Source organism: Manis pentadactyla, chromosome 9, assembly GCF_030020395.1.
Source record: "Manis pentadactyla isolate mManPen7 chromosome 9, mManPen7.hap1, whole genome shotgun sequence".
NCBI classification, from domain to species: Eukaryota; Metazoa; Chordata; class Mammalia; order Pholidota; family Manidae; genus Manis; species Manis pentadactyla.
In genome coordinates, this window is record NC_080027.1 from 120,484,522 (window position 1) to 120,510,476 (window position 25,955).

At 48.6% G+C, this 25,955-nt stretch overlaps 1 protein-coding gene across 2 annotated transcripts; it reads left to right on the plus strand.

The window, feature by feature from the left end:
- The first annotated feature begins 1,573 nt into the window (after positions 1 to 1,573).
- CD34 (CD34 molecule) lies at positions 1,574 to 24,775 on the plus strand. Of its 2 annotated transcripts, none has more exons than XM_036912404.2 (8): positions 1,574 to 1,731; positions 11,271 to 11,453; positions 12,241 to 12,494; positions 13,531 to 13,611; positions 21,665 to 21,815; positions 22,063 to 22,115; positions 22,454 to 22,618; positions 23,298 to 24,775. In XM_036912404.2, the coding sequence occupies exons 1-8, from the start codon at positions 1,653 to 1,655 to the stop codon at positions 23,481 to 23,483; spliced, it is 1,152 nt and encodes a 383-aa protein (XP_036768299.2). In that variant the 5' UTR covers positions 1,574 to 1,652; the 3' UTR covers positions 23,484 to 24,775. The 2 variants fall into 2 exon arrangements, with proteins under 2 accessions (XP_036768299.2, XP_057363996.1); XM_057508013.1 differs by having other exon boundaries at positions 23,171 to 23,440.
- Positions 24,776 to 25,955: the final 1,180 nt, after the last annotated feature.

Genomic DNA, 25,955 nt, shown 5'->3' on the forward strand with positions numbered 1-25,955 from the left:
TTACCATCTTTCATTGGGTATGAAGCCAACCCAGCTCCTGGAGCTGAGAGAGTAGAGAAGGGGGAGGAAGAAGGGAGGAGCTAACTCCTTGTCTGTGTTAATTGGGAGCCCCAAGGACAAAGGCCTGATTAAAAAATGTATTTTGCAGGCCTTTTTGTTCCCAGCTGCTGGCCTGTGAGATCACAATGTGGTCAGATCTGAATCACTATGTGCACTTTAAAACAGTCATATCATACCACGGTGTTCTATCAGATTTGCATCTTAAGCCTTTGGTTTTATTATATGATGAAAGGCTTTGTTTCCTATTTAAAGGAAAGTTAGGCAACAACCTCAGAATAGGGAGTTTTGGGGTTTGTCTTTAGACCTGGTCACCCTTCTCTTGTACAAACCAAATGCATAGTAGGTTAAAGGATCATAAAAATCTGCTTTCATAATGCTAGGGGATCTGCAGGGAGGTAAATCAGAAAGGATCAGAGGAGGGAGTAGCAGGGGGTGCTATGTGGCACAGACATCACAGAAGACACTGGACTGGGAATCTGCAATCCTGTGATTCCACGCGGGATGTCAGAGCATGTTCTCCGAGACGGCGCCAGCGCCTTACTCCCTCACTGGTGCCATCATCTGCTCCCCAATCCCATCTCCACCTCCCCAATCCAATCTGTGATTAGGTTGATGCTGCAGCACAGAGTTTCTGCAGCTCAGTTTACCCACATCCAGAACAAGGCGTTCTAGGATCAGTCAGGTAGTAGAGGGAGCAGTCGGAGGAAGTCTTTTTTCTCATGGGAAGCGAGATGAAGTCCCAGAGACTCAGACCCACAGCTGGAGGGGGGAATGCCTGGAGAGAAGGTATCCCAATGCTAGGGCAGTCCTTCGTCTTTATGATGACGGTGAGGGGAACAAACTGTGTGGTTAAATAGGGACTGTCGCAGGAAAGACCCCTCTGAACTAATACAAACAGATCTTGCAGGAAAAAAAAGTGTAAAGAAAAATCGACAAGGATGGTTTGAAGGGGTAAAATGAATAATGACAGTCATTCACGTGTCCTGCTCGCTCTTTATGCTTCGTTACCTGCAGCACATTCTCTGGTATGAAGGTCATTAAATGCATCAGATGGGACAGGTGGTAAGTTTTACCAGATTAGCAAAATGCTCACACTTGTAAACTCACGTCCTCACAGATTCCTCCTGCAAGACTGTTCTTGGCTTAAAACTTAAAAATAACGAAAAACAGAAAGGAAAGGAAAGGGGAAAAAAAATTAAGAGCAGACTTGCCCCTGCCCCAGCCACCAGCAAGGCTGTCACAAAGGGCTACAATTGAAGTGGAAGTCCAATACTTGCAAAAGTAAGACGGGGCCTCCCCAAAAAGTTGAACAAGTAGTGCAGGGCCTGCACATACCTCCAGCTTTTCTGGCCTCGACGGCGGCCACCCCAGCCTCCCTGCTATCGTCCTCCGCCTTTGGGGCTAAGCAAGCAAGCAAGCTCACGTTAGTGGCAGCCAAGTAGAGGGGCCGGCCTTGCCAGGAATAAAGAGGGAGGGGAGGGGAAAAAGCAAGAATCGCCCACCCCACGGCCGGGCGGAGGGGCGGGGGCAGCGCGCCCAGCGGCCGCTCAGTGTCTCGGGTCTGTGCACCTCTTCGCAGCGGCGCGGGCAGGATGCTGGGGCGCAGGGGCGCGCGCGCGGGGCGCGGGATGCCGCGGGGCTGGACCGCGCTCTGCCTGCTGAGCCTGCTGCGTGAGTATCGGCCGCGCGCCCGGCGTGGCGGCGGGAGGGTGGACGCGCCCCCGGAGCTAAGCGCGCAGGAGGGCGGCGCGGCGCGCAGGGCAGGGACCCCTGGCCCGGCCCGCGCCCCCGCGCCCACGGCGGCCGCGGGCTGTGCGGGGACCAGGCCTCTTGAGCCCAGCGCCTCGCCTGGAACCGGCGGGCTGGCACGGGAAGGGAAGGCGCGCGCCGGGAGCGTGAACCAGCCCAGGTGGAAACCGGGCGGCGCGCCCCGGGCTTCCCACAGCCGGACTCCGCGATGGCTCGAGTTGCCTCGTTAAAGAAAGCGCTTTGAAGATGCCAGTGTGTCTTCGCGTTGCCAGAGGTGCGGAGCGCAAGACTGGAGCCAGAACCAGGAGAGGGAGGGAGAAGTAGGAGGAATTGGCGGCTGAGCGTTGATTCAGAGAGCCGCAGGGTGCGGGGAAGGGCGCGCAGGCCCCCCAGCGACCACCGGGACAGGGGCAGCGGGCGCTGGACATTCACGGAATGCTGGCCAAGCCAACCCGGGACGAGGCCCCGGGTCCAACGCCCAGGAGGCCCGCGAGCAGGCTAACTTCGGTGATCAGGGGAGTTTGCAGTGAAGAGCGGTCCGTGGAAAAAAAAAAAAAAAGCCTTTCATTTAAGATCGGAAAGTTCAGTTACAACTCCCCCTTCCGACACCCACACGCACCCACCGGGCGGAAGGTGGTGGTAGATGGAATGTGTGCCGTGCCCTGCCTCCCTCTCCCCACAAGAACCCCTTACCAGGGAACAAACCTGTTACATTTGGGGTTTTCTTCCCCTGCACCCTTTTGTTTTAAGACTAGTGGGCAGATCAGCAGGCTAGTGGACACTCCTCCAGTCAGCCGCACATGCCCCAATTACTAAGCCCTTGTTCTTACTTTAAAAAAAAAAAGGAACTCAGCAAGCATGTATTCCTAATTGCTTGTATTGGGGGCAAATGTTCTCCATCACATCTCATTGCCCTTGGAAGATTTTAAACATACTAAGTTGTTTTCCCCTTTGCTCCATATTCTGATGCCAGCCCTCCAGGGCTCCCAATTTCCTATTCTTACTGCGTCCTAAAGGCCACCCACTATGGCCCCACAGAATGACCCGAGCCAGTCAGCTAGGCCTCTTGGCTGTCAGTCTCCTCTGTTGTCCCCCTTTGGGTTTGCCCAGTTGGAGAGAGACACTGGGCTGGAAGAAACTCTAAACTTCACCTCTGGGTTGACCTGTTTGGAAGCCCCAGACATGCATGCCCTTTGGGGCAGGGAAAAAGCTGCCACGGGTGTGAAAGGCCTAGAATGGGTAAGTCCTCTGGGTGCTAGACTGCACCCTCCTAATGGGGGTGTGTGGGTCAAGTGCTCCAATTCCTATCAGATGCTCCAGTCTCCCTTGGCTACACAGCTAGTGATGACCTGGTCCTGGGCTGAGTGAGGCCCACCCTTTTCTTATTTCCTCAGCTGGCTGGTCTCAGTCTCGCCTTGGCCTGCAGCCCTGGGGGTGGGGGAGCAACTTAACCTTGAGCAGATATGCTGAGAATTTCAGTGTCTGCTCTGGGGGTGAGGGCTGGGGAATGGGTCTCTATTCTTAATCTTGCCAGATTCCTTGGGCCAATTTGCAGCTTTATATCTGCCTCAGAAGCTTTGTGGGGTTTGTGTGGTTTATTTATTTATTTTACTCCTAGGAGGCATTTTCTGTCCTGGGGTACATTGTGGGGAAATGAGTGACTGCACCTTGAAATGCTAACAAACGGACATTGAAGAAAGTCGCGTGTGCTCTTACCACTGTGAAATTTAGGGTGGAAAAGGTTCTGTGGCTTTCTCATTATTAACCCCGAGAAAACTTTGTTCTGGGAAGGTCTCTGCCCCTGTGAGAAGTTGACATGGGGATGGGTACAGCAGCCAACCGAAAGCAGGCTCTTTGTTGGAGATGGGGTGACTCTCGGTGGTGACCAGAGTCGGGGTGGGGGCTGAGAGGCCACCAGGTAGCATTGCCATAGCAGGGAATGCGTCATGAGGGAATCTCATTTGTCGGGCTCAGGGTATCACTTCCCTGCAAGCCCTCCGCGGCATGTCCTTCCTCTCTCCCTAGTGACACCCCTCATTCCCGCCCCTTCACATTCCTCTTCTTCCTTTGGGTCCTTCGTGCCTGCTGACCCCACACCCATATCCTGTCTGGGGCTACATGTAAGAGGGGAAAAAAGAAAAAGGAAAAGAATCTTATCAGATATTTTCCGGAGGAGAGAGGACTCCACCCTTTGAACCTCTGCCACATGGCGACCAAGGAGGGGCAGCCTTTAGGACCTGTGACTAATTCCGTGGTCCCCAGTGCCCTCCCTTGCAGGGTCAGTCCAGCTGGCACACCCTCTGCAAAAGTCAGTCTTCAGCAGCATCCCTGTGTGGCTGATTAAGCGTGCGGGTATCTTTCTTATCCCTTTGGCTCCACCTCCTGGGCTTTCTGCTCACTGGTCCTCATCTCCTTCCTTCCCCGAGTCTGTCTCCAAAAGCTCAGGGCAAGGAGGGCCGAGTAACAGCAGATAAACTCAGGCTCAGAGTCTTACCAAAACAAATCCAAAGGAGCAACAAATTCCATTTCCTACAGTCTCACTGCCTGTATTCCGGTGCACCCTGGGCCAGGAGGGCTTGGGCTTACCTTCAAGGCTGATGGTTATCCAGATGCACCCTAGGATGCTCAGGCCTCCCTCTCATTGACTTTCCTGGGTCTAACTAAATGGCCCTGAGTGTGCAGAGCTGAAAATGTGAAGGTATGGAAAAAGAATAAAAACACCACCCTGCTCAAGAAAATGCTCAGAGTCGCCAGGGCAGAAATTCCCATTTTTCTGTGCTTTGACGTCTCTAATGAGAACATTCTCTTCTCTCCTCAGCTAAGAAAGAAAAAACACATTATCTGAGATTTTTAGTCCCAAGGGCTCCCAACTTTGCTAAGAACGATGCATGCATGTGGGGAGAATGCAGTACAAATGAATCGGGATGTATACTAGGTGTACTTCATAGGACCCTGGAGCCCACTGAGCAATGAATCACTTCCTTTTGGATGTAAAGGAAAAGGCCTTTTGACTTAATTGGGAAATCTGCTCCTTCCTCATTTGGGGGGAAAAATCCAAAGAACCCACAACCGGTACCTTCTAGGGGCATGGCATCTCGAGGTAACCAGTTCTGTTGTTTAAGAAAATGCCTTAACGAGTTTGGGGTGAGGAACAAGACCCCTACACAAACCACACAAACCTTGGATGTACAAGAGCAGACAGGAGGTAGAATCGCTACACATGATAAAGTGGAACTTTGTATTTTATGGGCCCAGGAGATGGAAGGATGCCCAGGAAGAGCAAGAGAGAGGAGGGAGGTGTCTGGAGTAACGGAACAGTGCTGAGTGGAGGATAGGAAAGCCTTGGCTAGGAGAAATTCCTTGCAGGATGGCATGGATGTTGAACAGAGATTTCTAATATCTCCAGGTTACGCCGTTGTCCCTGCTGGCTGGGCTGTATCTCACCTCTTCAGGAAGCACACACTGGCTTCGGTTCATGGTGCTTGGCTAGCCCGCTGCAGCCTGAGACCAGAGGGGCACAGAGCTGAGAAACAGGTTTCGGCGGCTATTAGGAAAATGGGAGAAGAGGTGACTGAGACAAAGGCCCCAAAGAAAGCTCAGGGATTGAGGTTCCACAGTACGTGGATGGGGTTCAGGACATGCTATTTGATGATTAAAGGGAAATCTCAGTACACTGGGAAGACTCAGGCCACACACACTTGGTTTATGTTCACACCAAAGGCAGGCATCCACCCTGATGTCTGTCCTAGTCCAACATGGCCCAGACTCACTGAGACAAAGGTGCGTCCCGAATGCTCCCAGGAAAGATGTGGGGCTCGCTGTCTCCCAGAGTAGTTCATTTCCATTTTGTTAAAAAATAGTCATTTTAAGCTTTTCTTGTATTGGAGTGGGAGTAGCTTTCCTATAATTTCTAATCATGAACTCTTCTTCATGACAATCCTTAATGATCTTTCTAGTTGGCCCCATTAAACTATAAGCTCCTTGAGGTCAGGGTCTTATTTAAATTCTAATGACATGATCACCAAGCCATGGGAAAGACTTTTCTCTCCTTTTGTGCTCCCACAGCACTTGGCACATCACTGGTGCTTATGAAAAATAAGTGTGAATAAATCAATGAGGTGAATCTTGAAACATATTCATTCTCCCTCCTCAAATTCTACTTTTCTGGATCAGAGGTCAGCGGACGTTTGCTGTAAAAGGCCAGGGAGTAAATATTTCAGACTGTGGAGGCCATATGCATCTCTGATGCATATTCTGCTCCTTTCTGTGTTACAACACTTGCAACACAAAAGCCATTCTTAGCTCACTGGCCGTGCAACAGACAGCCCACGGGCAAGATTTGGTCTAGCAACTATGGTTTGCCAACCCCTGATCTAGATGAAATAACAGTAGGCCCTCAAGCATATGACTTGGTTTCTAAAACTCACTTACTTCTAATTATCCTCCCATGGATATTCCCTAATTTAATAAATTTCCCCTTAAAATACAGCATTGAATAAGACCCCTCTACCTACAGGTGGTTGGTATGAACCTGCCTGACACAGTCTCCGTTCAGTCCAAGTGCTTATTCCAAGCTCAGGATCGTGCTAAGCACCTGAGTAAAACCCAAGTATAAGAGGTGGTCCTGGCACTCAAATGTATCATGTAACTGAGATTACAAGACCTCTCCTCAGGAGACAGCATATATGATTTTGTGCCAGATTAGTGATGGAGATACATGGCATAAGGTCTCTGAGAAGCAGAAGGAAAAGGGCCTGTCCTGAAGATAACCACCATTTCACGAGTGTTTACCAGACTAAGTGCTTTCACCTCTTATCTCCAGTATTCCTCAAAACAACTAAGAGAGAGAGACTATTTTTATCTGCGTTTTACAGGTGAGGTTTGGGGAGTTAACAGAAGCTTCCCAAGACCACACAGGTAGAAAATGTAGAGGAACCTTCGAACATGGTCTAATTTTAACACCCGAGTTCTTTGTTCCCAGGCTCTGCTGTTTTCTCATCAAACAGGCTGTGGGCTCCCAGCAGAGGCCAGTGTATTTCTTCTTCTTTCTAGCACTCTTTCTCTATGGGCTGAGACACTCAAAACACTCCTCCAAGAAACCTCTCTTGGGCCAGGTGCTAGAATATTCCAAAAGATGAGCAGAATGGGGCTGGTGAGGGGATCAGGCAATAGCATCACCAAAAAAACAACCTAAGCAGGTCTTTGAAAAGCAAGACCAACTATAGGAAAATCCTGCTTCTGAAAGTATGGGAATTTAGTTATTCAGTTAGCAGAACTTTCTGGATTGGAGGATTGGTACACCCTCATTAAAGACTAAAAGATGCTTCAGCTTACTAAGTGTAGCTAGAAATCTCTTAAAAATGTATTACACACCCCTCTCCTTCCTTAGAGTACCAAAAAAAAAAAATGATTCAGATGTCTCATGAAAATAATTTGATTAGGGTGCAACTCAGTGATATGCTCATGCTTGTTAAAGTGTATATATTTATTTACTCCTACCATAAATGATTCCAGACTGCTGTGGGTTTTGATAGTTATGTATGTTTTTCATTTATTTCTGTTTCTTCATTTCAGCCGTTGCTGCTTCTAATTGTTTGCTTCTAATAGCCTCTTTTTAATGTTTAGCTTTAGCTGAGCTTTCAGTTCACCAAGCTTTTTAGAATTGTATGCAAAACATGAATAATTGCCTCTGAATAAGGACCCTGCCTTTTACTCTATGAATTATGTGACATTCTATTTGGCATTTTAGAATCTTCATTTTGCTAACTTCCTGATACCCTGTCTCCTCCCCTTGCTCCAGGTTCATGAGCTGAGATCAAATAGGATACCTAGGGTCCAACAGTGCCCTTAGGGAGACACAGTTCATGAAGGTGGAATGAGATGTGAACAGTAGAAGCTAGCCTTCCATTCCGTTTTGAATTGTACTCTCATGTTCTGTTGGGCTGGGGGGAAAGGCTATTCCACCAGTCTGGAATGGAATGGAGCAGAGGTTCCATGGACTGTCTCTTAGAATCTGACTGATAGGCTGGTATTGCTCCCCTGGGGTTAAGAAACTCATATAAAGAAAGGCGAGCATGTGATGGTTTAATGCCATGGGTGTGTGTTTTAGGGGACTGGGGGAGGTAGGATAACAGAGAAACCTGTGGTCCGTCTTGATTCTTGTAAATGTCATTCCTCCAAGATCCAGTCTCCGTGGGGGCTCTGTAAAGGGAGCCCTAGGGACTGTGAGCCCAAGAGGCGCCCTCACTGTCGGTTCCTACGCTGCAGCATGTTGAGCCCTGCCAAGGTGTCCCCTTGATTTATACCAAGTTGTCCCTAAGCCCTGCACTTAGCCTTGCCTTTCTGCTGTCCCTCTTTGTCCTGTTTCTGCAGGGCCTCAGAGGCTTTCCTGGTCACCCTAGGCTCGGGGACATGAATTGGAGGTCAGGGGTCTGTTGGCTTTGCACAGGGACCCTGCTACCTGGTGCTCAGTGCTTGGCCAAGTGGCAGGTGGGGGGAGGTGGCCGCAGCCAGGAGCCCGACCCCTGGGGGGTGGAGGCTGGCCTTGCTCCAGGGTCGCTTCACCCATCTGGCACAGGCACTTTTGTCCTCAGAACTAGCAGCAGGTCTCTCTTCACATCTGGAAAAGTTCAGGTCTGTTTGTCTGGGTGAAGGAGGCCCTGGTGGAGGGGTTCAAAAGCATGACATCACCTCAGCCAGGCCCAGCTTCCCTTGGAGGGAGAAAGGGCTGGGCCAGATGGGATTCCCAGTTACTAATGTAATGGGGGGGAAGAGGAAGGTGTGAGCAGGGAGAGTGGTATCAAGGGGGCATTCCAAGGGCATGCTGGAATGGTGCCTTGAGAGGGTGTCCTTCAGGTCGGTGTCCAGATGTTAAATGTCGCCCCCTACCTGTCCCTACAATGAAGTCATACCTTATAGTCAGATTGCTGAGCAGGTCCTATTTAAGGACAGAAGAAGGCTGGACCTGTTTCCCTAACTATTCTATTTTGATAACCCCCCCCTACCCCCCACCGACCTAAGCCAAACAGGACCCATCCTTTTCTATCCACAGGGGTGGGGGACACATTCCGGTTCTTACAGTGTAGACCCCCCGACCCACTGCTGCTGCTACTTGAGAGTCAGCTAAACCTTAGTGGCCCCACTGCTTCTCTCCCCGTATGAACCATGGCCTTCGCTCCTGGCCAAGACCTTGGTGATCCAGGTTTTAACCTCTCAGTTGAAGATACTGGCAACACTTCTTCCTGTTCACCTGACATGTAAGATACTATAGGATTTCTGTGCTCACCGTTAATAACAATTTATTGGCAGCAGGTTGGGGAGGGAGGCAGATGTGAGAGAGTGAGACTAGTTGCCACCTTTGGGGAAGCATTCATGGCTCCAGATTAATTGCCCTGAAACTCAAGCCTAACTTCCCTCTTGATGCTAAGGGAAAGAAGTGGTGTCATTCTACAGTGCTATTTACCTGGAAACTTCTGAAAAACATAGGCCCGGATCTAATCAGGAAAACTTAGAGACAAGCTTTAGGGTGGGCCTGGGACCCTCAGGAGCCTTTCCTTAAGGATGGTATTACAGAGCATGAGATCTGAATACCAAGTCCACCCCTAACCTCCGTAGGGCCCAAGCCAGGAGTACAGTGGAGGCCCACGTACTCCATGTCTAAATACTTCAAAGTTATCAATCACACCAACCAACTGATAAATAAAATATTTCCTATCTTCTTATCTTGAAAAACATACCTCCATGCCTCCTTGGAAGGCCAGGTTTGAATATGGGACTCTCCCAGTCTTGGATTGAGTGGCCCAGTGTAGCTGAGCAGGAAGAGATGGCCCGTGGCCCCAGCCCACTCCTCTGCTCTTCTTACCCAGGACTCTAGCTTGCATTATAGGGGAACTTGCATGCATGCAAGGGACACCCCACTCACACACTTAATATCTAACCCTTCTCCCTAGAAAAAGCCACCCCTTGGCCACCCTTGGGCCTTGGAGGTGCAGACACTAGCTCTTTAGTTCACCTTCCAAAGGATAGACTGGAAGAAAGGCCCATGCAGGGCATCAAGTGGGCAAAGAGCCATTTGAGCAAGAAGTCCTAGGAGTTCTGGTCCCCAGCGTATGATCTAGAAGAGAGGGTACATCTCTGATGGCCCCATGGACTCTTCATGGTTTGGGGAAGGGCAGAGCAAGAAGAGGAACAGAGTGTAGATAGTAGAGCACAGGTCAGGGAGCTTCTCCTGCCTCGGTCTAGGGATGGCACTCCTGGCTACCCAGGAAACCCGAAGGGCAAAGACCCCAGGAAACCCAGAAGGGCAAGGACCCCAGGAAACCCGGAAGGGAAAGGACCCCAGGAAACCCGGAAGGGAAAGGACCCCAGGAAACCCAGAAGGGCAAGGACCCCAGGAAACCCGGAAGGGAAAGGATCCCAGGAAACCCAGAAGGGCAAGGACCCCAGGAAACCCGGAAGGGAAAGGATCCCAGGAAACCCGGAAGGGCAAGGACCCCAGGAAACCCGGAAGGGCAAGGACCCACAGGATGATGTTCAGCGAACAAGGAGAACAAGGAACACTCTATTATAACAATTTAACAATTGATTCTCCCAACAGTCCGTGTAGGGAAAGACCTTCACTTTAGAGACTGGTAAACTGAGATACACACACACATGAAATTACAGAGCTATTGGCCGAGCCAGAACTGAACTCTCTGATCTTCCCACAATGTAAGAAGAGAAACCAGGCCTTATGCTGTCTAGTCCATCAGCTGCATTCCCAGGTCAGAGCTTCCAGAAAGAGATCTTGGAGTTGCTTGCTGCAGTTCCTCTGTGCAAGGAAAGGAGGACAGGTTTGAAGGCCATGAAGGAAAGAATGAAGGGAGTTTGGGAATGGGGAAGTCTGGGGAGGATGGATTTTTAAGGGGATTGCATAGAGATGGTATGAATCTAGTGATTATTCCAAGAGGTAATATGCTGGATGGAGAATGACACAAAGAGAGGGCACATTAAAAAGGAAATGAAGGCACATCCTCCCCGACATTTTAGATCCTTGCAGTATTTATTCAAGAACAATTTGATATTTGAATATTTTGTTTAACATGTTATGAGCATTGCCTCGTGTTCTCATGGTGCTACAGTTTTTTTTTTCATAATTTTGTATTTGAAATGACCATGGTATGTTAAGTGCATATAACATTTAACATATTGTAATTCATTTAGTTGCTTGCAGCTTTGCCTTCCTAGAAATAATATTACACCAGACCCTTGGTACATACAAGCATTTCCTGTTTCCTCAGGAAAAATCTAGTAGTGGGAAACCAGTTGCCTGTCCAGGAGGATGTTTTTGTGGCCACTCCCTTACAAATGGTGGCAGTGACGTTCTAGATGGATTCTACCTGAAGTCAAGAAATTGAATCAGGTGGTATCATGAGGTTCCAGGATGATTTAGTTTCTGACCTTTCTTCCTTATCTCCCTATAGCCTCTGGGTTCACAGGTTTGGAAAACTCAACTTCTGCTGCCACAAAATCATCTCCCACAGCAATAATTTCAACTGTGGCTACAACTGTATCCAACGAGGAGACGCCACCACCAAATATTCTTGGAAATACCACCTCCCATCCTGTCTTTCAGGACAGCAATGTGACTACAGCAGCCGTCTCAGGTAGAGTATTGGCCTCAAGCCCCGGAGGGATGCTGCTGGTACCTGGGTAAAGCATTACGATGCCTCCACTCATGAAATGATCATGGTATGTTAAGTGCATATAACATTTAACATATTGTAATTCATTTAGTTGCTTGCAGCTTTGCCTTCCTAGAAATAATATTACACCAGACCCTTGGTACATACAAGCATTTCCCGTTTCCTCAGGAAAAATCTCTGTTTCCCGGGCAGATAGGAATATTCAAGCCCTTTCTAATAATGGCTTGGGCATCATGCTTGGGGAACCTTGAAGTATAAGGTCTAGATAATTCTTCCTGTAGTGACAGCTTTCTGAGGCCAGTGCCTTGGTGGCTAATTCTGATCAGGAATGCTCCTGGGACCTTGCTCTCCTGCTGAATTCAGCTTATTGATAGAACAGGGATCAGATGAGGACACCCTAGGGACCTCTGCTCTCTTCTAAGTAAAGGAAGGCATGTACAGGTTCACACTGGGGATCTGTGACTTCTCTAGGTTGGACCAGCACCCAGTTCAGTTTCAGAATGCTGAAGACGCCACTTACACATCCTAGATTACAGCTGTGGTTCCAACAGCTGGCTTGAAATGAGTTTGGTAAGGGTGACACGCTGCAGCTCTACACTCCTCAAGCTCCCTTTTCTGGGTTCCAGTCCGTGCCTATGTGATTATCTATAAGGTCTTAATTCAAGACAGTGAGTGAAATATGTGTGTGTGTGTGTGTGTGTTTATGCAAATGTGCTCACACGCACACTTGTATTTTGGTCTATTCCAGAGCCTACAGTTAACCTCACGTCTACCTCTGTGATCACCCCAGTTCCCACAACTATGAACTCTTCTGTGCAATCTCAGACCTCTTTAGCCACCACAGTATCTTCTACCCCAGTCAACTTTTCGATTGCAGAGACAACCTTGAAGCCCAGCCTGTCACCTGGAAATGTTTCCAGTCCCCCATACAGTATCACCAGCTCTGTGATAACTCCCACTGAAACCTATACATCATTGTCTTCTACCCCAAGGACCATCAAGGTGGGTGAATTGGGCCAAAAATGGCAGATTGTTCCTTTACTTCATGTGTGTACAACCTCCCTTCCCCACAACCTGCCCTCATCCCAACAAGTGGGATTTGGGTTTGTAGGCATTAGCATGGAAAATATGGAGCTTAAATATTGCTGGAAAGGAGCAAAAGGGGGAAGGAGGGCAGAGTCGGGTGGCAAGGCTGATCAGTGCCATGGGCATTGCGTTTCTAGGGTGTAGACAGTAAAGGGGATTCTCAGGGGTCTATCCAATCCTCTGTGGTTCTTTTTAGTACCTCTTGGTCTGGGCTTTGACCAGGTACCATTTCCCTTTGGGCATATTTGCAGACCATCCTCCACTTAATGGGGCTCCTTTCCCCAAATATTTAGGTCAAAACATTTCCTCTATGTGAGAGGGTTGGGTGGTTGTGCCAGGCACAGAGAGGCAGTTAGGAGCTGGTGGACCAGGGATGGTGAGCTCAACCTGCCCTTCTCAGCCTCGGGGCCTGTGGCTGTCAACAGCTTTCAGCAGGAAGGTTAGAAAATATGAAGGCATGGAACCTGGGGTGCCTGCCTGGTTTCTGTTTTTAAAGTCCTCGGAGCCAGGAGGAAGTGAGTGTCCCCAAGATCTGTCTGGCCACCCCGTTATCTGTTTGGCTGTGTGGCCTTACTGCAAGTCCCTAACTCACTAGAGGGAAAACAGCCCCTGTGAGAAAAGATCCTCCCCTCTCATTTCTGCACCATCCCAGCCAGTGTTTACAGAGATTGCAAATAGCTACTTGCCTGCAAGCCCAGGCTAGTGACAAAAGTTCTGAGTATTGGATGGAAATGGGGGGCGGGTGGGGGAGAGTTAGTGGGGGGTGGTGGGAGGTGTGAAGATACAGGAAGAGAGTGACTATTACAGATCTCTAGGCCCCAAACAAAATTTTAAATTTCCTGTTCTCCAAAACCTCTTCAGAGAATACCTCGCAGAAATCAAGCTAGACAAGAGATGGGGATAAATATGAGGGGCAAAGACACTGGTTTATTTACTTTCTGTTCTAATACAGGGAGAAATCAAATGTTCCCCAGTCAAAGAAGTGAAATTGCCCCAAGGTATCTGCCTGGAGCTAAATGAGACCTCCAGCTGTGTAAGTCAAACTACCCCGCCTCCGCGACCCTCACCCGTTCCTTCCCCCGCCCCCCTCCCACAGTCCCCGGGGAGCTTTCTTAGGCTCTGGTGGCCTGGAGGGGACTCTGCTGGGGGTTGGGGTACAGTAGCTGAATCAGCTAGTTCCAATGCTGAGTGTTGGGTTTAGGGAGTAAGAGGCCCCATCTGGTGGACAAAGAAGGCAAAGACAATTTTATTTAAATTTACTTTTTCTCCCCTCTGTAGTACACTTCAATATATAAATTGTCAGATATCCGTTTGCTTTCATGTTAAGAAAGTCCTTTGTGAAACATAAATTAGTCACCTAAAATATCAATTCGTTTATTATTATTATGTACATATAGCTCTTTAATCCATGTAGATTTTTGTTTGCTATACTGCTGTATTTTCCATATAACCCTTTTTCCTAACATTGTTTATTGAATGATTCCCTCTGTTGATTGGAATGCTTCTCTTAGCTTATGTGATGTTCTTTATGTCCCAGAGCATATTCTTCAGATATTTTATTTGTTCAATTTGTCTTTTTTGCCTGTTTTAAATTCTTAAAAATTACTATACTTTTACATTATAATACTTTTAATATCCATCCAGGCAGGTGTTTGCTCATTACAGTATAAAAACTGTAAAGTATTTTTTTCATCTACTCTTTCAGAAAAACTTTAGGAACATCTTGTTGAGATTAAACCCTCCCAGCCGAAAAACCTCATTTAAATTTTCATTAGAACTGCTGTAAAATCCCTCTATACTTTTTCTAGTTTTTTAGTGTTCAGGTTTTTTTTTTTTTTAGTTTCTAAAAATTAAAAACTAGTTCTTTTCCTTTTGGTTTTATGGATTTCTTAAGAGTATTTATATTATAGATTTTTCCATTATATATTCCAATTGAATATTGCTGGTAATATCAGAAAGTTAGCTTGAGTTTTGAATATTATTTTGTGTTTATCCATTTTCTTTAACCTCGTTAGTAATTATAAGAGGTCTTTATATAGTTTTTGTTGTTTTTGCTTTTAAAATCAGCTATCATGTTATCTATCATAATGACGCCGGGGTTCTTGTTCACGAAGCCAAAGAATGAGCTTCACAAACAGTCAAGGTAGGAGAGCAAGGTACAGGCTTTTATTTAGAGATACAGTGAAAGGACAGAGCTCCGGGCTCGCGCCAGGAGGGGACAAGAGAGTCCGTGTTGGTGCGCTGTCTAGGGGGTTTTATAGACAGTTGAGGATTTTTCGAGAATGTGAAAAAGAGTTTAGGGGTGGGGACTTGTTCAGTGGTCCCTGAATATTAAAAATTAACTTAACATAAGGAATTTCCTGCCTTGATTTTTCTCTGGGACACCGGCGTCTTGGACCGGGAGCATATCAAAAGGCTGCCTGCCCAGCCCCCAAGGTGGGCCGAGGTGTTATCTACTTGCTAAAGAATCCTGCCTCTTGAACTTCCTGGGTGTTAAAATGCAATCTTATCTTCAAGATGGAATTCTTCTTGCCTTTTACTATGCCGTCTACAGCTGGGTCTGCATGCTAAGTTAGTTGCTCTGTTTGCAAAATCACCTCGTCAGATCTGAAGGAGGAAAGACAGCACATAGGCCTGGGCCTTTTAGAATGCTAAAGTAAATCTTACACATGGTTACGAATGATTAGCATAATAAAACATGTGCTACTCTTCTTTATCTGGGGAACATTAACTGATCTCACTGAAGAATGATTCTAGAGCTTAATGTTCAACATAGGAGTTTTAGTAGGGGGGTTTGCTTGCATGTAGTTACATTGCTCTGACTGCAAATATCCTGCCCTGCCCCCTCCGGAGGCCTTCACTCTACTTTGACTACATCTATGGTCCCTGTCTCAATATTATGTTGTTTTTCTCCTTTATAGTAGTGATACCTCGTTTGAGTTTCATGTCTTATTGCATTGGTAAGACTGTACAACACAATATTCATTTTTAATGGTGATAGTGGACGTCCTTGCTTTGTTTCAGTAAATGCAATTTCTTGGCAGTAACAACTTCCTGGGTAAAGGGTGGGATGACAGGAAGAATGGTCTTTACTTATAAAAAAAAACCATCCATTTTCTTACAAGTTGGGAATCCATTGAAAGGAACCGTATATGTGATCTAAGCTAATTCTGTAGATTGTAGAGGGCATTAAGTTACTTATTTTGTCCATTCTGGCTACTGATAAGTTACCTCTAATTTTCAGTTGGGGAGTTGAAACTCACAGATCTTTTAAAATTATACCTAAGGGAATTATTTAACCTAGGACTTTAAAAAACAACAGGAATTGTGAAGGCATACATTCACACAATGGAATACTTAAGCGCAATTTGCAAAATAGTTAACTTAAACGTGAATATACAATGGACAAGTAATACTCTGTTTTTATGATGCAAAAACTTTTTTTGCCAACCTCTTTGCAAACGATAGCTAAGGACAATTAACCCTCTTTTTTGTTTGTATCCCTCATTACAATGAGTCACCTGTTATGTAACACCTGTTATGTAATCCTCTTTTCTTTTTAGTATCATCTTGGTTGAGCACTTCTTTTCTTGTGTATCAAACTGGTGTGCACCTGAAATCTACTTCTTTATACCACCACCTTAGAGCTAATTGCAGAGCATTCTAAGTGTCTGTCCGTTGCTCTTCAATGTTCACATTTAACTAGGGTCATCATAAAAGACAAGTGCTAGAAACTTACTGCTGTTCTAGAAGTCACTCCCCTTACTGTGCTGTGGTCTCTTTCTCTCTGTGGTCCAATCCATTTTGTGCCACAGTTGAGCAGGTCTGCACACTCCTCTGAGATTTGGGGAGGAGCCATGAGTGGGGATGTGGAAAGACAGCAGCAACTCCCATATCCTGAAGAAGCCTTCCCACTGGACATTACAATGAGTCACCTGTTACGTAACACCTGTGCCGTGGTATTGCTTCCCGGGTCCTTCCACCACTGTTGATGCCCCTTTCTTCCTGAGGGCTCCTCTTCCCCAGCCCCCCAAGAAGCAGTGCCTCCTGTTCCTTCCCAAGGTAATTTTTCCTGGTCAACAATTATTACTCCAGAACTTTTAGCCACAGCTCCTGATTGTGTCCTAGATTCCTCTTCCTTGAATCCTACCGCATGCTTGTCTGATAATCAATCTGTTACAAAAGTCGTGAGTAATGTAGTGCCTCCTAATTTTCCTTCGGTTGCATTTGTACTTGTGGTGTCAGAGGGCCTTACGCACTGGTTCTAACTGTGGGAAACTGCCTAATGAGAAGCAGGAAGGATTGGATTCCCCTAACGTCACATCCTCGAGTAGTTACGTAGTGGCACCATGCTCCTGCATCTAGCATATTCCCATGACAGGACCAATGCGTGTTTGGTTCTCAGTTATGCAGATACTCATCTGTACTGGTGTAGACTGAGTACCCAACCTGTTACCTCTTGATTTGTGGATCATTCCGGCCTGTCGTCTGTATGTGCGTTCTGCAGACCCTGGTCTCGCAACCCCTCTCCTGATGTTCCCCGTCCTTTACCCCTAGGCAGGAGAAGGGAAGGCAATCCCACACTCCTCTCCAGGACCTGTTAGCATCCCAGAACCCTCAGTAGAAGAATGTGTCCCCGAAGTCTGACTTTCATTCTCTCTGCTTCAGTGTCGGCTTATTAAGTTGGTGTGGTGGTAGTTTCCCAAATAGTTTCCAAAACGGGAGCTTACTTTATTCCCTTATGCTATATGCATCTATCCAGGGGAATCCACCAAGAATTTTTTTTTATAGTGGTGGTAAAATAAACATAGGATTTATCACCTTAACCATGTTTGGCACAGTTTAGTACTTTGTCAAGGACATTCGCATTGTCGTGCAATCTTGTCTCCTTCTGCAGGTGAAAGTCTACACTCATTAACTGACTCCCGTCCCCCCTCCTCCCAGGCCCTGGCAACTGCCATCCTACTTTCTGTCTCTATTAATCTCATTCCTCTAGGTACCTCTCATGAGTGGAATTATACAGTGTTTATCTTTTTGTGACTGGCTTATTTCACTTTCACATAATATCCTCAAGTTTCATCTGTGTTACAGCCTGTGTCAGAACTCCCTTCCTTTTTCAGGCTGAATAATGTTCCATTGTGTGTGTTCCTACTCCATTTTGCTTATCCATTTATCCACTAGTGGTCACTTGGGTTTACTTCAACCGTTTGGCTATTGTGAATAATGCTGTTACGAACACGGGTATACAAATCTCTCTTTAACACTCTGATTTCATTTTGGGGGTGGGGAATATCCAGAAGTGGAATTTCTGGATCATATGGTAGTTCTGTTTTTTAAATTTTGGAGGAAGCACCGTACTGTTTTCCATAGCAGCTGCACCATTTTACATTTCCACCATTGGGATGCAAGGCTTCCAACCTGTCTGCAACCTCACAACCTCACCAACACTTGTTATAGTCTGCTATTATTATTATTTTCTTATTGTAGCCATCCTATTGGGCATAGTGTGGTATCTCATTGTGCTTTGGACTGGCATTTCCTAATGATTAATGAGTCGAGCAACTTTTCATGCGCTTTTTGGCCATTTGTATATCTTCTTTGGAGAAATCTCTATTCAAGTCTTTGCCCCAATTTGTTTTTTAGAACTACCATTCTTTAGAGCCACATGTGTTTGTGGGCAGGGGTTGTATTTACTAGGTTGCTCACATCGCCCTTATTCTGTCACTTTGACTTCATCTGAGGCAGGCTGTCCCCAGCGTCCAGATCATATGCCTCCAGCCCACGCCTTCCTTACCCTCTTCCCAAACACCAAAGGTCAGTTTCCATTCAGAAAAAATAACTTACAGATGGAGGACTGAGGGAGACAGCGTGTCTCCTGGAAAGAGCCTAGCTTCTCACGCTTGGTCAGCTGCCCACTTGTTACATGACTTGTAACAGGTCCATTAATTACACCAGTCTCTGTATGAAAATAGAGATTTCAACCTGCATTGTCAAACTCACACCAAAGTAGATAAAATTATTGACAGAGAGAGTGAGAGAGAAAGGACAGGGAGGAAGAGAGATGAATGGTAGAATCTCTACCCTGGAAAATATCTTAATGGTCGTTTTGAAAAATACTTGTGCTTCTCTCTGCTGACTCTAATGCTTAACGTGCTTTTTTAACATGGTAAGAGTTTTTACAAAGTTTGAGGGCGCTACTGTCAGAAGGTTGGAAGTTTCGTTATTGTGGTTATTATTTTTGCAAAGGAACACGTGTGAGCAAATGCAGTTAGGGGCTTGTAAATCCGATTCCCATGAGCGAAGTGGCGAGGCTGTGGCTTCCTGCTGCTCACTCTCCTATGCGGGCTGCCCACGGCCTCTCTTGGGGGAGGATGTTTATTTCCAACATCCGGAGAAGCATTGTGCTTTGTTCAGGATCCACCTGCTCCTCTCCAGACTCAAACACAATTCCCTGATGCTGTTGGATTCCAGAGTGGGAGGCTGGCCACTGTTATTCCCTTGAATTTAGTCCAAGAAACTAAGCAAGGGGTGGAGGGACCCAGTGTAGAGGCCAAACCTGTTAGGACGTTAAGTTGAACAACAGCTCAGTGAGTCCTTTTGTTTGGTGCTATGCTTAGTGCAGTCTGGGTTCAAAATTATGTAATATACACCCACTCCCCGCACCAAGAGGTCTTGCAGTCTAGTTGGAGAGAAACGACAATAACAGTAAGGCAGAATATGATTGACCTTCAGAATTCTACATGCTGTAGTATATAGGTTATTACTGTTATTAATAGTGGTAATAACAGCTGCCACTTATCCAGGGCCCATTCATTCCAAACACCTGGTTGGGTAACTCCTCCTACAACACCTCCTCAGGTGCCGCAACGCAGTCTTCAGCTCAGAAACCTGACCCTCAGACTGGCTGCATGACCTGCAAAGAATGTGGTAAATAGCAGAGCAAGGGTTGGTGCCCAGTCTGATGGAAGACAGCCCTGGCTTCCCCAGGGAGGGGGGATCTGAGTTGCGCTTGAAGGATGGGGACCCCAAGGGGGAAAGCAGTGTTCATTCTCCTTGCGACGAGGGTTGTGAATGTTGCGGGCCTGGGCTTCCTGGTGGTGGTAGTCCCCAGTCCAAAAGCCTTTTCCCACCAGCCTCTCCTGCCCTCACTGTACCGTGCTTCAAGGCCTATGCAGAGCTGTTTCTGATAACCACAAGTCGGACGTGTGCGCAACCCCACTCAGCGCCCACCGCACCTGAGTTCCTCCCTGCTTACGGTACTTACCGTGTAACTGACTCTGCCGCCTTTTAGTGTCTTTGTGTTTCAGTTTCTTCATCTATAAAATGAGGAGAATAATTGTCTCCATCTCATAGCTGGTGGGAGGCCTAAATGAATCAATGTGTAAAGCCCTTAGAACAGCACCAGCGACAGAGTAATGTTCAATGCCATGCATACAGACTGAGAACGGTGACCATGTGGAATTCGTAGTGACCCCTTCCCGCCGCACACGCACCACACAGGATGCACACGTGGGTTTTCACAGAGTGTCCTCCATTCAAGGCTCGATAAACATGAGAACAGCTGGCTGCCCTTGAGGTGCAGCCTCTTAGCGCCCAGCGGGTGGAGGCGGGTGACATTTTGTACGGCTTGTTTAGACTGCGCAGGAGCTTTTCCCTCTGCCTCTGTCAGGAAGGACACGCATTTCAAAGACACCCATCGGAAGCCCGGAGTTTGCTCCTCCTCACCCACCCGGCATGGTGCTAGGGAGCGGGCGGTGCTCACACTAACGCCATGTAAGGCCGTCCGACGAGAAATGGGCCTGGAGAGGAAAGAGGCCTCTGGTCATATCCAAAGTGGTGTCCAGACTTCCTACAGCAAATGCTACTTTGAAGAGCTGGATTTTTCCAGAAGCAGAGCTTCTATCCAAGGATGTCCTCAGACACCTGTAGGATCAGTCCTTTCTCCGAGGGGGGAAGCCGCAGTGGCCTAATCCATCCCTCTGTGACCTTGGCTGGTGGGCTGCTCTGGACTCCCTCAAACTCCAGCTGATACAAGAAAGCTGGGGCCTGAAGCCAGCCTTGACCCTGCCTTGGGCCACAGCAGTAGGAAAATACCCCGGCTGCTTTCCCAGCTGGGAGGGCTCCCCGGCCTTGCCATGAGGAGCAGCCCTGCCCCACAAACAGGAAAGCTTTCTCCTCCACGGAGGCTCAGTCCTGACGGGCCCCACACGCCTAGCAGCTTTCCCCTCACAGGAAAGTTGTCAGAGCTGCTCAGGCATTTCCTCCTCCGCCATCTGCCATCCGGACAGAGGAGAGAGTCTTGGTTTCAGTCCTTTCCTGTGCAGGGAGGCCGGTTTGATTGGAGGCCGCTGGAATAAATCCCAGGAGGTGTAAGAACAGGATATAGGAAGGGTACTGCCAGTGCTTTCTGGGACTCCTCTGTTGAAGAATTATCCGAGCCAGCCCTCTGGGTCCGAGTGTCTGGGTCCTATGGACAGTCAGCCTGAACAATCTGTGAACCTCATGCAAAGTGGGGTTCCATGTTTTCAGTGGGAAAGGGGGTGGAAAGCTAGAAACAGCATTTCAGTTGGAGCTGTGCTCACTGGTGGAGCAGGAGGGAAGGGACTAAGGATTGCACTGAGTCTATAATCATGGATTTGTTCCCTACCTCCCCCTTCCCCTGGCTTTTGCTCCAACATCTGTGACTATTGTAACCTTGAAACAAAGGATTTTCTCTTCATTAGTATTGCACTATTAGTATTTTCTGTGTTGACAATTTCTTTCAAATTTAATTTGAATAGTATATCAGGACACGGGCAATCCTTAAGTAAGAGGATATTTCCTAAATTTGTCCTCTGGCATTTTAAGACACTAATAGATTTATGTTTTAGTACTGGACAGGTTTTGAGCTTTTTTTCTATTGAGTTTTTGCACATACACAGCTCACAGGATTTTTCTTTTTCCAGTTGGAACTTTAAGAAAAAGCATTCTTCTTTTTGGAGGGTAACAGTGTGACTTTAGTCGGAATGATTGCCTGAGACCCTGTATGTAGTTCAGGGTCTATGAGCAATTTCACCTCCTGCTCACCATGTTTTTGGGCTTCCCAGGAGAATTTTAAGAAGGACCATGGAGAGGAACTGATCCAAGTGCTGTGTGGGAAGGAGCAGGCCGAGGCTGGGGCCGGGGTGTGCTCCTTGCTCCTTGCCCAGTCTGAGGTGAGGCATCGCTGCCTGTTGCTGGTCTTTGCCAACATAACAGGTAAGGGGCACTTCTGTTTTGGGGTCTAGGGAGGGAACAGGGCAGAGATTAGAGGATGCTGTGTAAAAAATGAGGCATCTTAGTTCAGAGAGCACAGGTGCTGGGGAAGGGCTGGGCTGACTAGGGGAGGCCCTCTTGAGATGAGCTGCCCTCGCCCTCCGAGCATCTTCTAGAACAGTGTGTAGGAGGGCAGACCAGGACGAGCTCTTCCAGCTTCTCATTCAGCAACCCCTGTTTCTAATTCTAGAACTTCACAGCAAGTTCCATTTTCTGAAAGAGCACAAATCCGAGCTGAGTAAGGTAAGTGCTTTGAAATGAGGGGACTCAGAGGGAATACTGGGTCCGAGGAGGTGACCAGAGTAGGGGAGAGAGTAATTCTCTGCTCTAGACCTGCCCTTCCTCCACCTGCATCCTCCTCTGACAGTCCTCACCTTTCCATGCTTGGACCAAAATTTTATGGTGCAGCTTAAGTAAGAAATGTCAGTCTTAAATCCTGTTTAGAAAATCCGTGAAGTCAGTGTCTTCTTGTGTGATTTCACTGTTGGGTCACACATAAGGGTCTAGTGTGCGCTGGTGTTGTCTTCAAGAACCTGTGCTTCATGAGTGACAGGCTCTCTTCTCTGTGTCTTCTCTTCAAGCTGGGAATCCGTGGCTTCTCTGAACAAGATGTTGGGAGTCACCAGAGCTATTCCCGTAAAACCCTGATTGCACTGGTCACCTTGGGGATCCTGCTGGCTGTCTTGGGCACCACCGGCTATTTCCTGATGAAACGCCGCAGTTGGAGCCCCACAGGGGAAAGGCTGGTCAGTTCTGTTGTCCATGGCAAAGGAAATGAAGATAGCAGGCTTCTGGGGAGGTCCATAAATGTCATGGAGGGGGAGGAGAAATACTAGAAAGGACACCCCTGCGCCTTTACACGGGGATAGGCGTGCATGTACACTACCATGTCCGTGGGTGAGTCAAAACAGTACCTAGCAGGTTAAGGAGGGTGCTTGCACTAGGGCCAGTCCACCTGCTCACTGTGGTAGCAGATATTTCATTTCATCTATTTAGGACTTTTCCTGGGATAGTTCAGCTGGGTATAACCAGACAGGCTGCTAAGTGAGCCACACTTATTTGCATGTAATTAAATGTCCATGGGTGCCCCCTGGCTCACAAGAAGGGGACACGTGGAAGGAAAATCTACTTTAGAAATGTTCACGAGAGGGAGGGCAGGCTGTGGTTTGACTCTTGGCCTTTGCCTGTTGCTCCAAAGAGGTCATCCCACCCTGGGGCCTGCCCAGTCCCTGGCAGGAATGGGCCATTGAGCTGCGGTGGCGCGGCGCAGTGCCTCTCTTCTACCCTTTCTCCTCTAGGAGCTGGAGCCCTGACCGCTCTTCAGGAAGCAAGGAGTCTTCACGGCAGCTGCAACCACTTCCTCTCCCCCCACCGTCTCACTCCCCTGCTTACTATATAATGCTCCTTTATTTATACACCGTCTAGGGTGAAGACCCTTATTACACGGAGAACGGTGGAGGCCAGGGCTATAACTCAGGCCCTGGGGCCGCCCCTGAGGCTCAGGGAAAAGCCAGTGTGAACCGAGGGGCTCAGGAGAACGGGACCGGCCAGGCCACTTCCAGAAATGGCCATTCAGCAAGACAACACGTGGTGGCTGATACTGAATTGTGACTCGGCTGGGTGGGGCAGGGCTGGGCAAGGGCTGGGGAAGGGGCCTCTTCCTCCATCTGGCTGCACGCCGTCTCCACACTGAAGGTGCCACCCTTTTGTTCTGTCCTTTCCCGCTGCATGCAGCCTTGGAGGCTGTTCCTGGGGCCCTGTACTGCCCCAGGCTGAGGGGTTCTCCACCTTGGGGAGAGGCAGGTAACCCCTGCCCTTGACATAGTCAGCTGCCTGAGCCCAGACTCTGGTCTTCTTTGAGGAAAGGTATGGGGGGCTAAAGCCAAGCTGCAGAGAGGCTCCTGGGGGTGGGGGACGGTGGATGGTCTTGTGGCTTTCACACATGGGTCCCTTCCTCCTCCCTCCTCTGCCATGTTACGGGAGCTCCCAGAGGGAAGCTTGGGCTCTTCTGGGCTATAATTCCTTCCCAGGGGACTTTGCCTTTTTCTGTTTCTTCCTTATTTTAGTTTTCCCTACGTTGGAAAAACCAGAGCATCCCGTAGCACCTGCTCCTCTGTGATGCCATAGCCAGAAAAGCTTGTTGTCTTATGCCCTCTCCCTTGCTCCCCCACAAGTCACTGCAGGTTCCGTCACCAGCTTCCTTCTCGCCTCCCAAGGTCCCCCGAGCCCCACGGGTTCCTCTCCCATCTGTGCACAGAGGCCTGTGCGGTTTTCTGGCTGAGTCTGGAACGAGGCCCCAAGTTGTACAACAGTGTCCTGTGTCTGTCTGGGGGACAGGTGGGGACGCATGGGTGCACGTGTTCCCACTGTGAGGGCAAATGGGTGGCAGCAAACAGCCCAGTCATGGTCTCTCGGGGACCACACAGAGCCTCTTCTTGGGCTCCTGTTCCTCCCTGTGGGTCAGAGTGGACAGGACCACAGGGCCAGATCCCTGAGCCAAGCCTCTTGGCCTGAGCACTCCGAGGATGCTCCCTGCTCTCAGGCTGTCCTTGGGTCTCCATGGCTTCCTCCTTCCTCTCCCCGACTCCTCGGGTGAGCTGTGGCCTCAGTCCCCCAGCAGACTCCTTTCTGTCTCTGCCTCCCCCGCCTGGGCCCCCTGCACTGCTCTGCACCCCCGCATGGTCAAGGCCCCAGGACATCTCCAGAGGACCCTTGCCAGAAGCCCCCTCTGTTTGTGACCCAGGCCCTCATTTTTGTCTTTGTTTTTTCCAGAGGGTTGAGCAGGGATCCTGGTTTGAATGACGGTTGGAAAAACTTTCCAGAGATAGGGAGATTGGGTGGATTTTTTTCTGAATAAAAAATGGTATGTGTAAATATTGTAATTAAAGTAATACTGAAGCCCATCTGTTCTGTGGCTCTGTCTCAGCGAGGTGTGTGAATGTCGGAGCATTCTCACCATCAGACCTGGCGGGGCTGTGCAGTGATGTGGGGAGGGGCTAGCCAGGGAGCAGGTGAGACCATCTCAGGGGACACAGGCACCAACCAGGATGCTGCCCTTTAGCTAAGTCTGACAACTGCTCCCCTCCCCAGAGGCAGACGAGGGAGGCTCAGGGAAGCTGGCTGGTTCTAGTTGTAGAAAGAAACGCAGACCAGAATGCAGCAGACACCTTCAGGATGGAGGGTGGTGTGCTGAAGACTTAAAGCTGTACCCTGCATGGACACCTTTTGCAAAGAGGCACATTTTGGTCACTATGCAAAACAAAGGGAAGGGGCCCTGTCCCTTGCACCTTCTGTTAGCACACATCCCCAGCCCCTCGCTGAGGGGGACTTCTGCTCTAGTAGAGTCCCGGCTGCCTGCTTGAGGAGGGGGTGGATTCTCAGCATTAAGAAAGCAGCCTAACTGCAAAAAACGTCTTTAAGTGCAATCCCCGCCCCCCGCCCCAGTTCCCAGACACCCCCCAGACCATAGGAAGTGGGGGAGGGAGGGCTGCCAGACACTCTTGAGTAGCTTCAGGAAACATTCCCAAGTGTGTCAACAGTGGCAGAGGCAGTTGAGGGCAAACAAAGGACCCCTCCATTCTTATCTGGCCAAAGCCAGACCTTCCTTGCAGCGTTGCCCCCGACCCCCATTTCCCCCTTGCTTTTCCCTAACTGCTCTAACCAAAGGTTCTTCCCCAGGACTAGGGAGGTGAAGGGATGAGATCTAGAGCTTTCGCTAGAAACCGATGGTTGATTGGGGGTGGGGGTGGGGGTGGGGCATTGGAGAAGGGAGGACTATAACCCAGCAAGAGAAGCCAGATTGGGCCCCCACTAGTCACATGCTGCCATGAGAGTGGCCAGATGAAGGTCTAGCTAGTCAGGGGTGGTGGGGAGAAGCAGTGGGTACAGGCTACAGACTCCCAGAAAATGGGACAGGAGAAAAGGCAACTGGAGCTTTGAAACGCCTCCAGCTGCTCAGAAACCTATAGCCTTTTATGGAGTTTGTCAAAGGGAATAGGCTTTGAGGGAAAGGGGCACGTGCGTGCGCGCATATGTGCTGTGTGTGTATCTGGCGGACGGCGGGGGCTGCGTGGCGACTGGTTC